The 20,639-nt window shown below is 31.1% G+C and overlaps 1 protein-coding gene across 1 annotated transcript in view; it reads right to left on the bottom strand.

Annotated features, from left to right (window-relative positions):
• LOC111617957 (TRAF-type zinc finger domain-containing protein 1-like) overlaps positions 1-20,639 on the bottom strand; it is an 87,157-nt gene that overhangs the window by 55,112 nt on the left and 11,406 nt on the right. Inside the window, exons 3-8 of the mRNA XM_023359356.1 lie at positions 16,213-16,402; positions 15,918-16,143; positions 7,502-7,569; positions 4,580-4,711; positions 4,328-4,504; positions 2,151-2,300 (exon numbers count right to left, since the gene is read on the bottom strand). Coding sequence (XP_023215124.1) covers positions 2,151-2,300; positions 4,328-4,504; positions 4,580-4,711; positions 7,502-7,569; positions 15,918-16,143; positions 16,213-16,402 — 943 coding nt within the window. The remainder of the gene's footprint in view (positions 1-2,150; positions 2,301-4,327; positions 4,505-4,579; positions 4,712-7,501; positions 7,570-15,917; positions 16,144-16,212; positions 16,403-20,639) is intronic.

The raw sequence follows: 20,639 nt of genomic DNA, 5'->3' as shown, positions 1-20,639 counted from the left end.
ACAGTAGAGCATCGTTTATCCGAAACATCAGTTATCCGAAAGAATTTCAGTCAGCAAATTTAAATTTTTGCTAGTGCTGTGGCACTGCAATCTTTGGCAATATCTTGGGCTACTCCAATATTTTTTTTTTGTTGATGCGTGTGTTTTAGCTGGCAGCACTGACACTTTTGTGTGGTGTTTTTCTGAGGACTGTCTGTCGTGCTGAGTCGAACGTTTTTGATACTAGATTAATTAACTTCTAAAGTGTAATTTTTTTTGTTTTTATATTTTTCAATATATTTATTTCGTTTGTAAAAAATAAAGAAATAATTTTTAAAGATACAATAGTCACAATTATTATTTTAAAAAGTCTACATTAGGCTTAACATCGACGAAAATTCAACGCAAAGCGACACGCAACAGAGAAAAATTTCAACACAGGATAGGTTAATATATTTTTTCGTACATAATCGATTATCCGAAAAACAAGTTATCCGAACAACCCCAGTCCCCAATTGATTCGGATAAACGACACTCTACTGTATATATTTTGTTTTGTAGTCACAAAGTCCAGTACTGGCATTTATAATTTAATAAAGGTTTTACTTTTTTTTTTTTTTTCTTTTTTATGAACAAAGTTCATAAAATTTATGTAGAATTGTTTCTTTGATAATTTTAACCTTGCATTCATTCCTTTAAACAAAATAATCCTTTTTTATTTGTAGAATTTTTGTTACAGTCTCACTAGAAAAATGATTAGATTCAGAGGCAAGTAAAATTATATCTTTTGCAAACATATCTCATGCAAAATAAATGCATTCATATAATTTTTCATGTCAGTATATTTAAACTTAACATTGTTTTCTCTGTTTTGTATTTTACAATATTTGTATTTTAAATGGGATCATTCTTCTTCTTCTTCTTCTGTAATAAATTTCACATAATAATCATTCAAATTTACCATGTAAAATACTAAATAAAATTACATTTGATTTCCTAGATGATTTATGTAATTCAATAATAAGAATGATTACAGATCATTATGATTTGATACTTTTACAATAGTGTAAATTAAATTAATTATCAAACTTTTATACTTGCTCGTCAACCTGAGCAAATAATGTATTTTGCAGTGCAATTATAGACCGTGAAAATTATGACTTTGCATTGCAATGCAGTATTGTGACTAAAGATTTTTGCATCTTAGCAATATTTTGCTGTAATGCAGAAATCTTTGGTGTGCTTTCCAAAATAAGTAAAAATAAATAGTATTTACTGTTATGTTTGTGCTATTAACATTGTTAAATGATATAATGCTAATAGCATACAGACAAAATTACACTGACATTTCTACAATTCTGATGCAAGAACCCACTTGCAGTAACATTATGACAATGTCAACATAAGAATTGCATTTATGAAACCAAAAGTGCAATGATTGATACAACTCATTTCTGTTCAATAGCCAAATACAGTAATACCTCGACTTGCGTGAACCCGGAGTTACGCAATTTTCAAATCTCGTCGATTTGTCGCCACGCAACTCTCGATTACTCACTCCCCCCACACTATTGTTTGGCTTGTGATCGGATGTGTTGTGCGGAATCGACGCATAGCTACAATTTATTTTGTGTTATTTATTTCTGTGTTTGTTATATCTAAGGAGACTCAAGAGACTCTATGTGGTGATTTCTTGTAACTGTGAATGAATCAAAAGACGAGATAAGATTAATGAGAACATTTATTAGCTTACATACGTCCGACTTGGGTTTTACACTAATTGTGAAATTATACCCCCGACTTACACGAATTCAACTTACATGGTTATCGCTCGGTCCCACCTATCGCATAAGTTCGGGGTATTACTGTACACAGTGCAATTGCTCTGAGTGGAAAAAACACATTATTGTAGCTATGTTGTTCCTTCCTGCAAAGAACAAAATTCTTCTAAAATCTGATAAACAAAATGCCATCTGAAGCTGGATTTGAACCCACAATGAAATAAATTAGTAATAATGATTTAGCATATTATATCACCAAACAGAGTTTGTGAAGTTGTCAAATTTGTTCAAATATGCTTATATTTGTATATACCAAATTTACTGTCTAAGCAAACTATAAACTTAACAGAAAAATATGAAAAATTATGGACAATTAGGAACCTTTCTTACTTGATGATCGATAAGAAATTCAATTGGAAATGGTTCACCACAGAATTCACATGGTATATCTTCAGGTTGATTCTGATCACTTTTCGTTCTGTGAATACTATCTTCTAATACATCAGACTCCTCATATGCATTTTTAATTTCACAAAAAGACTGAAAATAAAAAGCAAATTAAAATTATTTTCCTCTTACAACTTAATCTTACTTTAGAATGATTAAATAAACAATTAGATACATCTTGAAGTGATCATAAATATTCAAACCTGTATTAATTGGAAGCAGAACAACTTTGTAATATTTGTGAAAATGCAAAATAGCTAAAACAAGTGCAAAAGCAAAAATATTGCAAAATATAAGGAAAATATTACAAGACATTTATTAGATGTTGATAAAGAATGGTATTTCTGTGATTCCACTGTTAATTACCATTTTCAAATTAGCAATCCTCACTGTTACACCGCAAAAGTTAAAAAACACTTGGAGGAAAATTGAGCAGATTCGCCATTGTTCGTGCTACTGTACTAATGGAGCTCACGTACTGTATGTGAATTGTATCTTTTCCTTTAAAATGGATATATCAGAAACAGGTGTTTGATAAACCCTGTCTTTAACATAACCCCCCCCAAAAAAAAGAAATCCAGTGGAGTTATGTCGAGCAATTGCGGAGGCCAAGATATGGGTCCTTCATGACCAATTAATCCATCTACCTCAGGCAATTGATACCAGAAAAAACTCTTAGATGTCTTCATTCTCTTGCAGCAAACTGCATTTCATTTCACCTGTTAGTATTTTTATTATTCATGTTTAGAATGATAAAGATCTTTCTTGGACACCCTGTATATTGGTTTCAGTATATTGTCAATTGTACCTTAATTCTGAATGATTTTAAAATACTCTTATAATGCAAAATAACAATAAGTATTTTATGTGTAAAAATTAAACTCAGTAATGTTTGTGGGAGGTTCAAAAATTGAGTACAAAGTTAGTCTCTAGCTATAGCAACAAATTAGTGAATGGTATTTGTGTATTGTTTACATCTCTATTGTACATTTTGATGGAGTCTTTAAAGAAATTTTTGTATAGTGCATTTAAGTCTTTTCATCTCACTTTGTCTTATTTGCACCAAAAAATTAATTCTTTATACTTGACATAAATTACATGTTATGTATAAATTTAAAGTTTTGATGTATCTCTACATTGTGTGACTCTTATTTTTGCACTCTTTCTCTAATGTAATTTCTGATACATCACTTTTACCGATTAAGTCAGCATTTCACTATTTTTTATATCTTGCAATAGTTTTGATATGTTTATTGTCAACATTCCATTTTTGTTAAAATTGTAAGAAAAAACAAATTAATATAAATTTTGAGAAGTTGGGAAACTGCATGCTTTTGAGTATGAAATGCCTTGAGGACAAGCACAGTGTTCTTCAAACTTCCAGTGGACCCCCTTAATAAAGCTTTGATGGCTCATTAGAATAGAATTATGGTAGTATTTTATATATATTTTGAAACAATGATTACTTTTAATATAAATATAATAATGTCTTTGTTTTAAAAATTACACATTAATTTAAATAATTTTATATTTTTTAATTTAATCATTAACAATGTTCCTAATAAAGATAAATATTAGGAAAAGCATTTTCATTATTCCATGATCTAATTTGTTTCTTTTTTCCCATAAACTCTCAGAAGTACATGGACTACAGATTGAGAAACACTGCTTATCCAAATTACCTTGGGTACCGGGATAACAAAAAAAATTTCCAGTATTCAGCAGTAGCAACAGTAATGGGTTCATTGCTTTGAACACAAATGTATTCAGATACTTGTACTGGATGCGACAGATTCTATTTCCCTACCATTCCACTTTTTCAAACATTACACGTTTGCTTTAAGAAATTGGCCACTATAGTGCCCAAGTTGTCTGTTATGGGAGCACTTTTCATTATTACAAAATAAAGTTGTCCGTATTTATTACAAATGCAAAAAAAAAGTTTTCTTTTTTCCCTGTACCTTCTAATTTTACTTTTTAACAGATAAAGACTATGGACAGCTATTAGCAACATATTGAGAAAAGTGAAATTATATAGTGGAAATTACTTCAAGTTGTTTACTAAATTGTATAAATTAATAAATTTCATCTCCATAACAAATAAACAATATGTACAGTACCTGATGCTCTATCAGTGCTGTGGGTAAAAACTTGTTATGACAGAATTCACAAGGAATGAGTGAATTTTCTTTATTTGTGGCTGTGTTTTTAGAAGAAGGAACATTTGATGTCTCCTTGGTGGATGGCGTGTTTCCTCCAGACTGAGAATGATGAATGAGATCGGGTCTACATCCAGACTACATATAAAATGTAAGCAACAAATTGAAATATAATGAATGCATTATATTTAATAAATGAGTTTTAACACTCACTTGATGTAAAATGAGCAATTCCAGAGGGAACAGATCTCCACAAAATTCACAGGGTATGTCTTCTTCTGAATAACCCTCGCCTCCTTCGGGTAACAAGTCAAATTCGGATAATGATTCCGACCTACAGGTGGCCTGTAAAATGTAAGTTATAGTTAACCTTAAGTATATAAAATTTTAATTAAAAATAAAAATATAGTAATACCCCGAACTTTCACGATAACCACGTAAGTCGAATTCGCGTAAGTCGGGGTATAATTTCGCAATTTGTGTAAAATCCAAGTCGGATGTATGTAAACTAATAAATGTTCTTGTTAATATTATCTTGTCTTTTGATTCATTCACGGTTACAAGAAATCACCAGATAGAGTCTGAGAGACTATCTGGTGATTTCTTGTAAGTCTCTGTAGATATAACAAATACAGAAATAAATAACACAAAATAAATTGTAGGTATGTGTCAATTCCACGCGACACGTCCAAACATGTAAGCTGAACAATAGTGTGGGGGTAGTGAGTAATCAAGAGTTGTGTGGCGCTCAAACAAAAGACAAATTGACGAGATTTGAAAATCACGTAACTCCAGGTTTGCGTAAGTAAGTGTAGCGTAAGTCGAGGTATTACTGTATAACAGTAAAAAGGAAAAGTATATTTTGTTTATTACACAAGTTTTGATTATATGAATTTAGTAAATGTAAACAAACTGTATTATTACATACTAGTAAATTATACATAAAGAGAAATGATAAAACAGAGTGGCAACATCTTTATGCATATTAGACAAAAGGTATCTATTGGCTCTCTTCCATTTTCTGTAGAGAGAACAGAAGAGATGGGAAGTTGGGAGAAACCTCTCCATTCCCAAATTCTCAGTTCTGTCCTTCCTTAAGCACTATGATTCTGCTGAATTCATTGTGCCAAAGAGATGTGGAAGATGAAAGACTAAATTGGACAACGAGATTGCATGTTTATCTGAGAAACTGAGACTTGATGAGCAGGAACATACCAGAATCTGCAGCATTATGGGAAAGAAAAGAATGGTAGGCAAGTTTTGATCAAAATAACCACTGAAAGGTAAAAGAAAACTATTACAGATTCTACAAAGCCAAGCAATAGCCTTTACTAATGAAGGCCAGAAGAAGAAACGATATCAGTGGATTAAGGATCATCGTTGTTGGATAGATCAGGATTGGCATTGAATAATATGGTCCAACAAGTTGACTTTCGAGATCTTGTATGTATGGAAATACTGGATGCAGAATCATCAGAATGACAAATGAAAGCCTGAAGAAAAGCTGCATCAAATAGCAAGTTAATGTTCAACTGCACAACACCAGGATGTAAATAAAACTTATGACTCACCAACCAATCAACCGGTGTGAATAACGTTTAAGTGACAAACGTTTTCGTTATCCCTTCTGGGGTTAATTCTTATTTCAAGTAGGCTGGCCATTGATATTAAATTAAATTTTCAAAGCCTGCAGCAGAACCACGTGCATTAATTTTAAGGAAGAGATATGTCTGTCGATGGCATGGCAGGCTATACTTGACAAAAACATTTAATTTTTAATTGTATTTTGAACCGAATGCATGCACAGTAATTTTCTGCCTTCCAACTCGACTTAATGTTTGATCATTTTTATACAAATATACACATCAATCAAAACCAGATATCTTAAGCAAATATACCTACAACTGCAGTAAATGATTGGGCTAAATTTTGGATATATGATTATAGATTAGAAATTAATTTGGCACTAGAGTGAGGCATTAGGCACCATCTCTTATTAAAATTAATAATTATAATATTTAATTAATTTAGATTAAACTGGAAGAAAAGAATCGGCCCAAAGCAAGACTCAAACTCACAACTCCTGCTTACCATGCAGACGTGTTGCCAGTTATGCTACCCAGACCTTCGGGCGCTCATTTTTTTAAAACATCTTATGGAGAATGCATTCACATACTGTATTCAAAATCTGTACCATTGGATTTATTTTCGAATGTCAATGGCCAGCCTACTTGAATTAAGAACTGACTTGAAGTGCCAGAAGGGGTAACAAAAACATTTGTCACTTAAACGTTATTCACACCGGTTGATTGGTTGGTGAGTCATAAGTTTTATAGCAAGTTAAGTTTCCACTTAAGATGCAAATATGAGTATGTTTCAATATTGCTGGCATAGGTGATATGGTTCCTTATGATTAAATGTTAGAGGCAGTTGACTAGAAGAGACTGTTAAACGACACCCTCCTCCCATTTCTTGACAAACTGGCTCCTAAAGGTAACTTCCCATTTCAACAGTGCTAAAGGTAATACTGTAGCTTCCATTGTTGCATGGTTAAGAAACCACAACATCTAGGTTATTGACTAGCTATCCAATTCTCCACATGTGAACCCTATAGAAGATTTATGACTTTTCAACAAGAAATAAGTCCATAAAATAGAGCCAAGGAACAAAAACAAATTGATAACCATTTTAAGAAAAGAATCTTGCAAGATGTAGGCCAGTGTCTTCTGTCTACTATGCCAACATCAAGTCTCCAAAATGACAGGGGCGACTTGTATTCTGCTAAAGGAGGGATTACAAAATGGTAAGGAAATCAGGAAAACCTGATTTCCTTTCCATTTTGTAATCTCTCCTTTAGCAGAATACAAACTTCCTGTACAAACTTCAAAGATAGTGAAAGATGGTGGTTTTTCAACCAAGGTCGTCTTTTTTTTCCAATTATGGTCACATGTACTGTATTTCAAACTTGCTTTCTATGAATTGGAAATAAAAGAAGATTTCTTTTTATATTTTATCAGTTATTTTCCAAACATGAATAACTTGCAGATGTAAACACTCAACAAACTTTCCTTTTATTCATGCAGAAACTTCTAGGTTGGTGACAAGGTACTGTACTTATAAATGCTTCTAACTCACCTGATGCTCAATTAAAGCAACATCGGGGAAAAAGTCACCACAAAATTCGCAGGGAAAAATTGTACCAACTGAAAGAAAAAGTTAAAATTAAACAAACTAACTACATTTCTAAATATTTTATTTTTAAAGTTAAAATGTATCATGATTTTATTTCATTAACAGTATTACTTATGAAATAAAATTTAATAGCTGCTGCAAAGATTCTCTTGCTTTAAAAAATTGCAGGGCAAATTTAGATTTACAAAAAATATATATTTCTTGGTAGACTAAACATACTGGTTGAGTCTTTTTCATTCGGTCCTTTCACACGCTGTTGAGGTAATAACGATTCCATGGCAGAATTGATCTTTTATTGTAGCCTATTCATCTGCCATCCAGTGCAAATTTTAACTTTTTTGCATTGGATGGCAGATGAGTACCCTACAATATAAGCTCAACTCTGCCGTCGAATCATTATTACCTTAACAGCGTGTGAAAGGACCGAATGAAATAGACTCATCCAGTATGTATAGTCTACCAAGAAATATATATTTTTTGTAAATTCTCTTGTTTTGTTTATAGTTTGAATTTTATTCAATGTATTTCTACAAAATTTTAATACTCTCTATCTTCTTATCTTCACTAAATTTTTTTTACCATAAAACATTATAAATGATACACATTACTATTAAACAAGATTACATTAGTATTTGTAAAAGTATAGTGCATTAGTGTTATATCAACAAGTTAAATGGTAGTGAAAAATCACTATTTTTATAACTCCCATAAATAACAAAATGACAGAATGCAACATAATCACTAAGACACAAGAAAATCGGCTTTCCTAATAATGCAGGTTTAAAGACAAAAATGAGAAATTATTATGAAATCCCAGAGGCATTTTTGGAAATAAAACACACATATCATACATTTTCTTTAGGATCTGCTTTAAATGTTTAAAAATGAATATTTTCCTTTAAATCTGGTTTTAAGATACTACAGTAAGCTACTGTATCAATCTAACTTACACTATTACCATAATGTAAGTTAGATTGATATAGACTTACATACAAGTATTTAATTGTATCATCACTCAGTAAGTTGTCTGACAGCTCTAGTAAACTTTGAAATACATAAACATGACCTGTCAACTTGCTTAGTCCAGTTTAATTTATTGTCAACAAAGTCTTAGTTGAGAACACAGGTTAAATAGAAAAAATTTACTCAATTTACTTAAATAATTTTGCTAAAATTTTAACTCTCAACCATGACAGTGGAAAGTGATTCCATTTTCCCACGGACTTGCTTCCTTATCCAGAGATGACATATCATCTGACTGCGCCACTTTTGACTGTATCGGAAACATATTATTAAAAATTCACTATTGGTTTAAGTAACCTTTATTACCAAAATGGACATAGAACCTAACAGGAGAGGACCAAATAAAAGGAAAAGAGCCTGTCATCATAGAGAGTCTGTCATCAAGAGTTCACTCCAGTCTTGAATATACACTTGTCTTGATAAAAATCATCGCCGCCAATTATCTTCAGGGACTAAATCCCAGTGAAATCCTATCTGCCAAGTGGCTACACCATCCTATTCGAAAAGAACAAAATCCTACATGCCAAGAGGCAACATCCTCCTCCTAAGATCACAACAAAGGGCCTACAACTTCAGGTAAATATCAACTCATGATCATTTGTAAACTCTCTCTCATAGTTGGACCCACTAAGATCGGTCAAATCACTTATCTATTAAACTTACCCTACATATATATATAAATCAAGGCACAGGTATTAATTAATTTTACTAAATGAGTTGTAGAGTGTACTTCTTTCGAGTCTGTTGAACTTCCTCCATCCCGAAACCAATTGCCTATACATGAAATCACTTGCACAGAGAAACAAAATTAGTGGTTTCTGTGTCTATGCATAAGACATAGTGTGTCAGAATCCTGATGTAGCATCAATGAAGTGGTGCCGATCCTTTGATCAAGTAGTGCAGAAGCATAGGGGATGCTTGCACACAGTCACACCTTGATATTTTATGTTATTCTTGATTTTTATTGTAGTTATTAACACAAGTGTATATTTAATCTATTAATATAAATTTGTTTCTGTTTTTATAAATTATTCCATAAGTACAAAATGATATGTGATACCAATCATCAAAAATACTGGCTTAGTATGTAAATAAATCACATCAATAACCAGCATAATGAAAAATTTTTACAGCAACTAATGCTGTGTATAATGGATATTCTCAGTTTAACCAATAGAACAAACAGAAATACAAAAAATTAAAATCTTAAAACATTTTTAAATTACAGATCAAGCATGTGTAGAGTTGTGCATGTCAAATACAACAGCTTGCTGCAATGAATGAGGGCAGCTCAAATAGCACTCTCTAGTTCAGAGTTTCTCAACCTTTCTGAGGCTGTGGAACACCATTCATATACTTTTTATTACACGGAGCATTAGCATCAATACATTCAAAAATTGCTAAGCAATTCCATGTTTACTATTTTCAGGAAACAATAAAGCAATAAACTAATAAACGTTAATATATTGAATAAAATAGAAACATGGAATTATCTATGAATATAGTAATGGGAATAAATTTGAATAAAAACTTTAAAATCTTTTCTTTTGTGGAACACTGGTTAAGAACCACTGTCTAGTCTGACAAAATAGGGTACGTCTTGAAGTTAACTGCCATCCCTCTCCTGAAGACTACAAAATTTTCAGGAGTGGGATGGCAATTAACATTGATTCCAAAATAAAACAGTGTGATATACCTCTTTTTATTTTAATATTCTGTGAGTAGCAATTAATTTATACCACAGTATCAATTACAAACATGCAAACTATGCATGCATTGTTAAAAGCCATAATTATATAATTTTGTTAAGAATATCAAGAATATCTTATAGTTAACTGAATCAAATGCTTTAGACCAGTGGTCCCCAACTTTTTTATCACCGCGGACCGGTCAACGTTTGATATTTTACCGCAGCCCACTGAGGGTGGACGTTGATTGTTTATATTTTAGATTGATTTAATTTAATAATTTTAATTTAATTGTATTTAAACATGTCTTCAAAATAAAATATAGTTACACCAAAAAATGAATATAATGTGATTTAACATTTTAACTCACTAGAACGCTAAATCAATGAGAACCCTGAGTTGTTTCTTTGAAACAAGATGGTTCCATCTGGGGGTAATAGGAGACAATGACACCTAAAGTGTGTTTCTTATGTCAGTTTATTCCATTGTTCTGTCGTCCATTAAAAGTCGCACAAACCCGAGAGAAATACACCATAGTAAATAAAATGGAAATACCAGTAATTTAAGGTTCCTTGGGCGGCCTGGTACCATTTGATCCATGGACCGATACTGTTCCGCGGCCCGGGGGTTGGGGACCACTGCTTTAGACAAATCCAGGTAAATGGACATTTGATATTTAAATTATCTAATTGTTGTAGTAATCAATAGGATGACTAACACACCAAATTAATATATAATAACAAAAACAAAGACACTGAGTTCAGCGTTACATGCATACGTTTTTTATCGCAAGCACTTTCAACGAACTTATAGTCGTCGTCCTCAGGCGAATACAGATATTTACCTGTTATTATAATTGTTGTATCATATCATTGTAGTTATTAGCTTATAATTTTTCAATTGTCATGAGTTATCCTTCTTGTATATCAGAAAAATCTTGCATCAACTTAAGATTACTGGATGTAATATATTTTTAATATATCAATAGAAAAGAGTAACAGAGGGTTTTTGGTTAAGTCAATTCCATCTTTAAAACTGCTACATTTTTATTATCAATATCAGTGTTTATGCTACAAGTAGTATTTATAATTTCATCAGAGATTATATAATTTATGATAAAAGTATACTGATTGCTTCAGTCAAATTATTTTGTGTACCTTTATTAAACTCTCCATAAGTCTTATATATTGCTGCAAATTCTTTCAAAACTTTTTATAGGGCATCCAGTTAATGAAATAATATTTGTATTTAATAATTTGTTTATTTCTTTCCGAAATTTATTGTTACTACTTACATTTTTAAAAATTGCTATTGTAACATTTTGTTTAATCTTTTCTTGCCATTATTTCATTCATTTTAATATGTAACTGCTTTCTTGATTCATCAATCCTCATATTTTGTATTTGTTTAAACAACAGCTTTTTACAATTTATTAATGCTTTTTTTTATCTCCTCTGATGAAAATTTTTTAATGTACTTAATATTTATTTATCTTATTTCACTGCATTTTGGTTAAAGGTTTAAACATATTTATGAGGTTTACCAACATAAAAACTACAACATCAGGTCATTAAGACTTGCAATAATGTACTGTACATATCTTTCCATACATGCTCCTTTCTTGGCCACAACTAAAACTTATTAAGTACTTTTCATGTCATTTTTCTACAATATATATATATATATATATATGGGCAGTAGGTTTATATATTTTTCATGCAGAATAGATATGGAAATTGAATAACAATCAGATAATAGATAATTAATATGATTATAAACTGATGTTTCATCTGTAGTTAGTATACAAAAGAATCATTAGTTGCAATTTTAGTTGATGTAAAATATGTAGATATTTTTAGATTATAAGACAAGATGAAATTTATTAAGTATCTGGTATAATAATCTTCATGGTTCAATAAATTAATACAATATTATGATTTAATATCTAGATATTTTTAATTTTATCCCTATGTTCAGCATATTAAATTATTTGTTCTAATATAGTAAAATAATACTTATAATTAATTGTCTTCTATATATTGTTACAATCAATTTACCAGCACCAAATATCAATATATCCTAGTATTTATTAATGTAAGTAATTTGTGCTGATATAGTGATATTAAGTTTTAGTAGTAAAGTATGAGACAACAGAATATGTATTTTGAAGTTACTTTTCACTATCATCTACTTTAGCAATTTTTATCATTGTGTCTTGTTTTAATTTTTGGCATAGATATAACCAACACACCTTACTACTGAGAAATCACCTTTATTAAGCTAAATAAACGTTTTCAACCCATTTCATGGGCCATCCTCAGGTTAAAGACAGTCGAATGAATGGCTTTTCGAACACGTTCAAATTTAAATTATATTAGAGGATGGCCCATGAAATGGGTTGAAAACGTTTGTTTAGCTTAATAAAGGTGCTTTCTCAGTAGTAAGGTGTGTTGACTTTATAATGTTAAAGAATCTGAGTGTGAATAGGAGAATAGATATAACCATTCTTTGTCCAAACATATTTAATCTGATTAATTTCCTTTAACTATCTTTTATAATACATTTTCTCGTGAACAGTAATCAGTCAGTCTTTCATTAATACAAATGTAATTATAACAAAATATGATCTACTTGAACCTATAATTGGTGCATACAAAGTTTAATCTTCCAAAACAAACGTTTTCCTAACACCTTCTGGGTTCTTCTTCAGGTAAATCAGCTAAATCAAACTCGAATACAAAAATTTGAACTAATCCAAATGCTGTTGTGTTTCAAATGTTTGGTTCGTTTACGTATTCTGTCACGTGACATGTTTGAAAGTGCTCAAAGTTAATATTCAATATCCAAACGTTAGTGTAAGTTATGTCAAAATACTTGACATATGTGAGTGTGAGATAAAACATCAATAATAATCTCACAGGTTCCACAGTGATTTTTCTTTACCACGTAATAAATAGTACAATGCTATCACTCCGTATGTAGTAAGGCCTGCCATGCCATGAAAAGGCCAATCTCATCCCTTATATTAATGCAGGTGGATGTGCAATAAGCCTTAAAAATTTCCATCTTCTCTAACCATTTCAGGTGGTCAATGTGTGGTGTGGTAACAATTAATTGCACTCTAGTGAAGTCTGCCTCAATTTCGGGATCAGTGGCGTAAGTGGAGAGTGAGGTGGTACATCTATGTAATTTCCAGTTATTATTCCACATTGATTTGTTGATATTTGCAATTCATTTTTCTTAATTATATTAACTGTATATTTCATTATAATCCTAGGAAGTTTTACTACAAAGTTACTAGTTTTTTTTAAACAGTTTTAGTTAATTGGTAAGCCCCAGTTATTAAATTTTTTAGAAGTCATTAAGAATTAAAATATTTTTACATCTAATTCTGTAGAACCTTCATTGATAAGTTTAGGAATCCCTCATATGTTTAACAAGATGCTCATTTCTTTTTTATCATCTTGGTATGTACTCTTGATTTTCTGAAAAGAAATTCTGCTAGTCTACCAAGGGTGCTCATGCTTTGGTTTTAGTGCATAGAATCACTAATACACTTTTTAGTATACATAAAAATTATTTTATTTATGAAAAGTTTTTGAATATTTGGCATCGTAATAAAGAAGAATGAAGAGATCAAATGCCTTCACATTATCTTAAGAGCAAAAATTTTAACTTTTATATTATATTGGATTTCAAATGCAATATTAAATTGGGCAATACAACCAAAACTGGACAAAAAACCAAAAGCCTTTACAATCCAGTATTTAATTTTCTTAAAAACATTTTTGGTTAATTTAAGTAGTCTTCTTCATGTCTGAACTCTATGTAATGACAGGATTACAGAATACTGATCCAAATAATTCTAATGTAGTGCACATGCCATTTAAAATATTTTGTTTTTTGTTTTTCTGATATTAGAGTCTTTAACTCATTTGCACATGTTGAGTATTACAATAAAAACCAGTATACAATTAAACTGCAATGTGGAGTAGTAGTAGTAGTTCTGTGATGTTCACTTGTAAGGAACCAAGTCCGTGCTTTATTTTTAGTTTACTTTTACTTTGCTTTATTATATTTTTGTTTGGGGCTTATGTTTGGTTAGGACGTAGGTTTCCTCACCCACCACCCTAACGTTCAAAAACGAGAAGATAAAAGATTAACCAACTCACCGATGACGAAACAATAGCGCCATAGCTAGCATTGCACTCACGTGCACGCCCGAGCGGCAGAATTGTAAGTCCGCACTGAAGGGGGGGACACCCCAATAGACTTTCTAGGAACTTGTGTAACCTTAACAAAACATCCCGATAATTGTTAAAGAAATGCTGTAAAAGGTTAACAAAGTATTGTCGAGAAATAAGCTACCAGATAACGAAGAGAAAACAATGTTACGTGTAGATATGTAAATGAGGGGAGTGGCTACAGTAGAACTGTGACGTCACCTCATACTATAAGTACAGTAGCTCAAGTGAAGACAGAAGAGGTGAGCTCCTGAACCGAAAGCGTTGGTCTGCTGGTAGCAGTGAATAGGTGTCGAATAGGAAATCCTAGTAGGAGATTGAAGGTTCGATTTTGGTGATTTGGAAATAGGAAAGTCTTGAGTAGAAGAAAAGGTTCCGAGTATTAATTGAGGTGACGGTTAGGATTGATAGTTATAAGAGAATTTGTATCTAAGTTAAGAATTGGATTTTGTTTTGTCGGAATTCCAAGGGGAATAGTTCTAAGTTAGAATAAGACTTAAGTTTGTCGGGTTGATTTGTGATTTGATTTTTGATTAATAAATTTGTTGTTTGTTTATAAATCTTGTACATAGTATTGGTTAAACTTGATTAAACATTTATTATTGAGATTTTTTTGTGACTAACTTTGTCCTTAATTTATTTCAGTGCACGCTAAAAGTCCAGGCCTGGCAACTAACAAACGCGAACCCGCGTAAAGTACCCGTTAGGTCCCGGCTCTAAGAAAAATATCGTTGTAGAGCAACAAATTAAAAAGAGTACTTTACACACTTGCTATGACTTCATTAGATATAAACACAACAATCAATGTTAAATCATTCCTGGCACAGGTAGTTGTTTTTATAATGTCTTTGTAATCTGATATTCTTGTACAATATCATAAATATTTTGATTTTGTACATACAAGGTAAAATCTTGAATAAACTGTTATTTAACTGTATTGCTTTTATGAATTCTAATCTAGTAACATGACTTTGTATATCAGTTTGATGCTTACACCACACTGTATCAATTAAAATGCCAACTGGATATTAATTGTAAATCATAATGCTAGATTCTTAACTCTGGCACTGGCTAGTGATGTTAAAATATTACTATGGACTCCAGTATATTTCCAGTTTAGAATTTTAAGATTGCTAGCCACATATATAATATGATAAGCAGTATAAATTAATATAGTCCTATGATATATATTCATTTGATATAAACTGGTCCAATACATAATTTTATTTCCATTCCATAAAATTAATAGTTGGTGGGATTTAACTTCTCTTCTAAAATTTAATTTTATGTATAGAAAATCCTTTACAAATTATATTACAGACATAAGTAACTTTTACAAAACATTAATATGGAAAGTATAATAGTACATCATACTTTTAAACTTAAAACTTATACTGTACTTACAATTATCTGCAATTACATTTTCATTTTTAACTAATGAACGTGTTGGTGTTTCAGCACAATTTCTTGTCTCATGTTCTGTCCTGTTCTTTATCATTACATACTGTTTACACAGAGGACAGATCTCAGTCCTGCTGCCACAGTACGATTCATGTTCTTCCATTTCGTCCAAGGAGCATTCTAATTCACAATATGAACACTGCACCACTCTCTTGGAGCACAACAATTTCTTAAAATAAATGTCTAAAATTTACTTATAAAAATTTAATATAAACAAAATTAAGTTTAAATAACTTACATGTTCTTCCAACTTCCAGCGTTCCATGACTTTAGAACACTTCTCACAGACGATTTGACTATGCATTTCTGTATTATGGATTTCAATTTCATTTCTAGAGACAGATTCATTACATTTTTTACATAATACTATATTGCGTTGACAATGCATAGTGTGCATTAAGTAATTTGCAGCAGCTATGTCTTTTTTGCTGTCAAAATTTAATAAAAATAGTTAATCTTTATAACTTTAAATAATTAACTGGTGGTTAAATAAGTAGTTACATTACACCAATATAATATTAAAACTTTATTTTCTTGTACTTATCATTACAAAAGACAGATTATGATAATGAACAATGTATCATGCTACTGTACTATCTGATATAAGTGCATTTTAGTGACACCAATAAGTTGTCAGAAAAAATTTTATTAGTAAAATAAATAGAGATGACCCAATAATAATGACAGTCTTGAAAATATATTAATTTACTAGCTGTTACCCATGACTTCACATGTGCAGATTTTGCAAGCAAACCCCATTTATATTCAGTATTTCAACAACCAATAAAAACATACATAACACCTACCGCTGAGAATGATGAGAATTGCTAAGAATCAAATTAACTATTTCCAATTTGATCAATTTTCTGGAACATTTACAATCGTTCTATAATTGAACCAATACGCAATAACAAATTCGAATTTAAAATGGTTTGAGCATTTGGTTAAAAAATCGAAATATATAAAAATATTTATAACAATGTCTGAAATATTATCAATTTAATATACCTGAGTACTCAATGAAGACTAAACATAGTTGAAACCAAAAAATCGCATCTAAAATAGTACAATAAAAACCATTCTTCAGGTTAAGCCTTAATCTTTTCCCTCTCCCCCTCAAGGAAATTTTGAAAAATCCCTTCTTAGTGTGCATTTTTCATGACGTACCCTAACTGTGCACAAAATTTTACCTCTTTAGGTTCAGCGGTTTTCTCTGTGCGATGATGAATCAATCACTCAGTCAGAACAAGTAATTTTATATATCTAGATGACATCAAATGCCCTTGTCATGTATAAGAAGCCATGAAACTTGATGGCTTTATATTGAAAGATAACTAAGAGTTTAAAGAATTTTTCCAACAGTTCCTGGAGATAAAACAAATACTTTTGTAACTTTATAAAATTTAATAAATCAATGTGTAAAATAGTTTCTGTAACTTCTTTTGAATCAATTTTAAAAAATGATTAAAAAGAAACTTACACTTTAATGTCATTATGTAATTTTTAACAATTAAAATCAGATTAAGCAGTGAGAAATAGTTAAATTTTTGTAACCATCTTATGCTTGCTGAAAAATACAGTCACCTTGCCTTAAAAGAACACTGGTAAAGTAAATTCTCACATTAAAACAAACTTTGTCACTGCCCTGACAAAGCACCATTCCTGCAACATTAATTTTCACACAAGAAAGCAAACATAAATTTTACCAGAATCTGTTAAACTAAACTGTAAATTTCTTTTGCAACTCCGAAGAAATAACCATTTTTCCAATAACAATTTTATTAGTCATGTAGAAAAGTGTAAAAAGCAAGTAGAATAGATTTTCTCCTTGTCAGCAATGATGGATTCAATCTCTGACTGTTAAGCAATTCAAACATCTGATTTCAGGGACCATTCTACTGTACTCAAAAAATAGGGGTTAAAGTTTAAGAATATCTATCTCTTTAAATGGATACAGTCCCAAGCAAACATGTACTAGTTTATATATTGAGGGGAGCATATGGTGATGCTAGAATTGGTTAATTTGCACCAAATTTAAATCCTTTTATTACTCTTTTGGAACCAAAAAATATTTTTTACTTTTTCAAACAATCTTCAACAGGAAAAAAAAAATCACAGATTTCTTTTAGCTTTTTTTTTTAATCACTCTGATTTAACTTAGTTTTATTTAACTTTATTTAGTAAATTAATTCAAAATATTATAATTTAGAGATTTCAGTCACCTACTAATCTTTAGCTCTGTAAATTATACAACCTTGACACTGAAAATAATTAATACAAATTTTCAATAAAGCAAACTAACAACTGTTCCCCTAGAGATTTGTATTAACACAAATTGACTGCATTTATTCAATATTTATATCACCACAAGCATTTTCAACCTAAATTCTATAGGTCATCATCAGATAGAATACTGTATCCAAACTTTTTCAAAATGTAACATTTCAAGATGGAACATTTGAACACATACAATTTAAGCATATAAAATTAAAATAAATTTATCGGACTATAGAGTACTGCCACCAACCCCTTGTAGTCCAAAACTTTTTTGAAAAGGAGTACCTTGTAATCTGACAAATTACATACTTATAAAAATGGTAAGATCAAATCTATATGTACTACATAATATATGATATGGGACTTAGTGAATTAAATAACACAAGAGATAGCATAGGGTTTATTATAAAATTAACATCATTAACGCTATAGCACTTGCAAAAAATAATAACTAAACATATTGATGTCAATCAATTACATACAACATATGTAAGTATTTCCAAGGTACATACTATGTGTAAGATATCAGAAATTCTTATACAGGTAACCCCCGTATAACACGGCACTTCTATAGCACAAATTCGCTCTAACACGGTTCGAGAATTGGTACCATCCCCCATATAACACGATACTTTTATAGCACGGATTCACTCTGACACGGTTCGAGAAATGGGTAAAACCCTCGTACAACATGAAATGTAATAAATTTTTACACACTGAAGTATTAATAGTTCACGAAAATTATTATTTTCGTGAACTATTAATACTTCAGTGTGTAAATTTTCTTTTCTCGTCTTCATACACATGGTCCTTCGCGAAAATTGTTTCAATTTTGCCAGATCTCGACGCTTCTGCTTCTGGTGTTGCCAGATGTTTTTCTCTTATTCCGTAAGTGCTTAGCACCATATAAGGAAATTTATAAAGATCTTTTAACTAGAAGCAAGCAATCTAAAATTACATACACTTTTTGTAAAAGGTAAAGCATGAATCTGAAAATAATGCAGAAAAATGCTCAGAGGATAACGATAACTTGCCAAAAATAAAACGCTCTCGGTAATAGTGCTTTTAGTGATGACAAAGAAAACATTGCTTATATTAATATGTATCACTTAAGAAAATTTTAATAAAGATATTTATCTTAATTATGAAAATATAGTAGCATGTTTTTTAATTTTTGGAACCTAACCCTCCTTTTCATACTAGTTCTTTGTTTCGCATAACACGGCAATTTTTTGGAACGTAACTATTGCGTTATACGGGGGTTACCTGTATTAGAAATAGTCTTTAATAATAACATTTCGCAAATTACGCAACAATTGTTGTTCTTAGCTACCTGAGAAAGTCTCCTGTTACATTTTCTCGAAAGCAACATGATGCTTTCTCGTGAACTATTAACCTCTGCACGGCCGAAATCGTCCGTGAATATCATCAGAGACGGCCGAAAAGGGTTAGTCACCGTTTTAGTCCTCGGAGAAAATAGAAGTCGTCCTCCCTTCAATCATCATCCATCTAATCTTCACCAAATTAATTGTCACCCATAGGATAAACTTTTTTGTGTGTGTGTTTTAGTGCACAATCACCTGGATAACTAAAAATACCCATCAGAACTAAATACATCCTGAAAAAAACCCATAAGAAGATCTTGTTCTCCGATTCAACAAGACCCAACAGGGATCTATTACCAAAGGTAATTATCACCCCGCGAATCGTATGTGAACTCTCTCTCTCTCTCTCCGCGACAACACTTTATCCAATAGATTTTTAAATAAACCATTGTTAATTGCTAAGTGTATCTGAGTCACTTCCAATGTTGTCTCTTGAATTGACATTACGAATCCGTCTGATCACGTACGGGACCGCTCGCTCGACGGCATGACGTAATCGCTGTCTCGGTTTCCGTGTTTTAAAAAACACGGTGGTGTCAATCCTGACAGGGCACCAAGGAGGTGCCGACCGAAAGGTCACATATGTATGATCTTAATTTGAAAATGGATAAACAAATAAATTTATGGTGCATGCAAATATTCATCAATTTTCTTTTGTTTTACATTGGCTAAACATGAGAGTAAGGCCTTGTCTCTCAGTCTCCTCAGAAATAAAAGTTCATTGTATGGTGCACCATTCTCTTCAGCCAATTGCATACTGAGCTACATATAGACATGTCGGATTATAGGGAGTTCCAGGTTAGACGGGCCGGATTACTGCGGGTCTACTGTACTTATATAATAATACTAATTTGTTATTTCGTTTATTTGCCTTAAAATCTCTTGAAATCAGATAGAACAAGTATTATATTATTTGCTAATTTTTCCAAGGATATTTTATTTTTAGATTGATACTTTTTTTAAATAATAATATTGTGATTAATATAAAAAATAAATAAATAAA

The sequence above is a fragment of the Centruroides sculpturatus genome, unplaced genomic scaffold (genome assembly GCF_000671375.1).
Source record: "Centruroides sculpturatus isolate CEXI.00-Female unplaced genomic scaffold, Cexi_2.0 scaffold218, whole genome shotgun sequence".
NCBI lineage: Eukaryota > Metazoa > Arthropoda > Arachnida > Scorpiones > Buthidae > Centruroides > Centruroides sculpturatus.
This window is presented reverse-complemented; position numbering and strand designations above follow the sequence as displayed.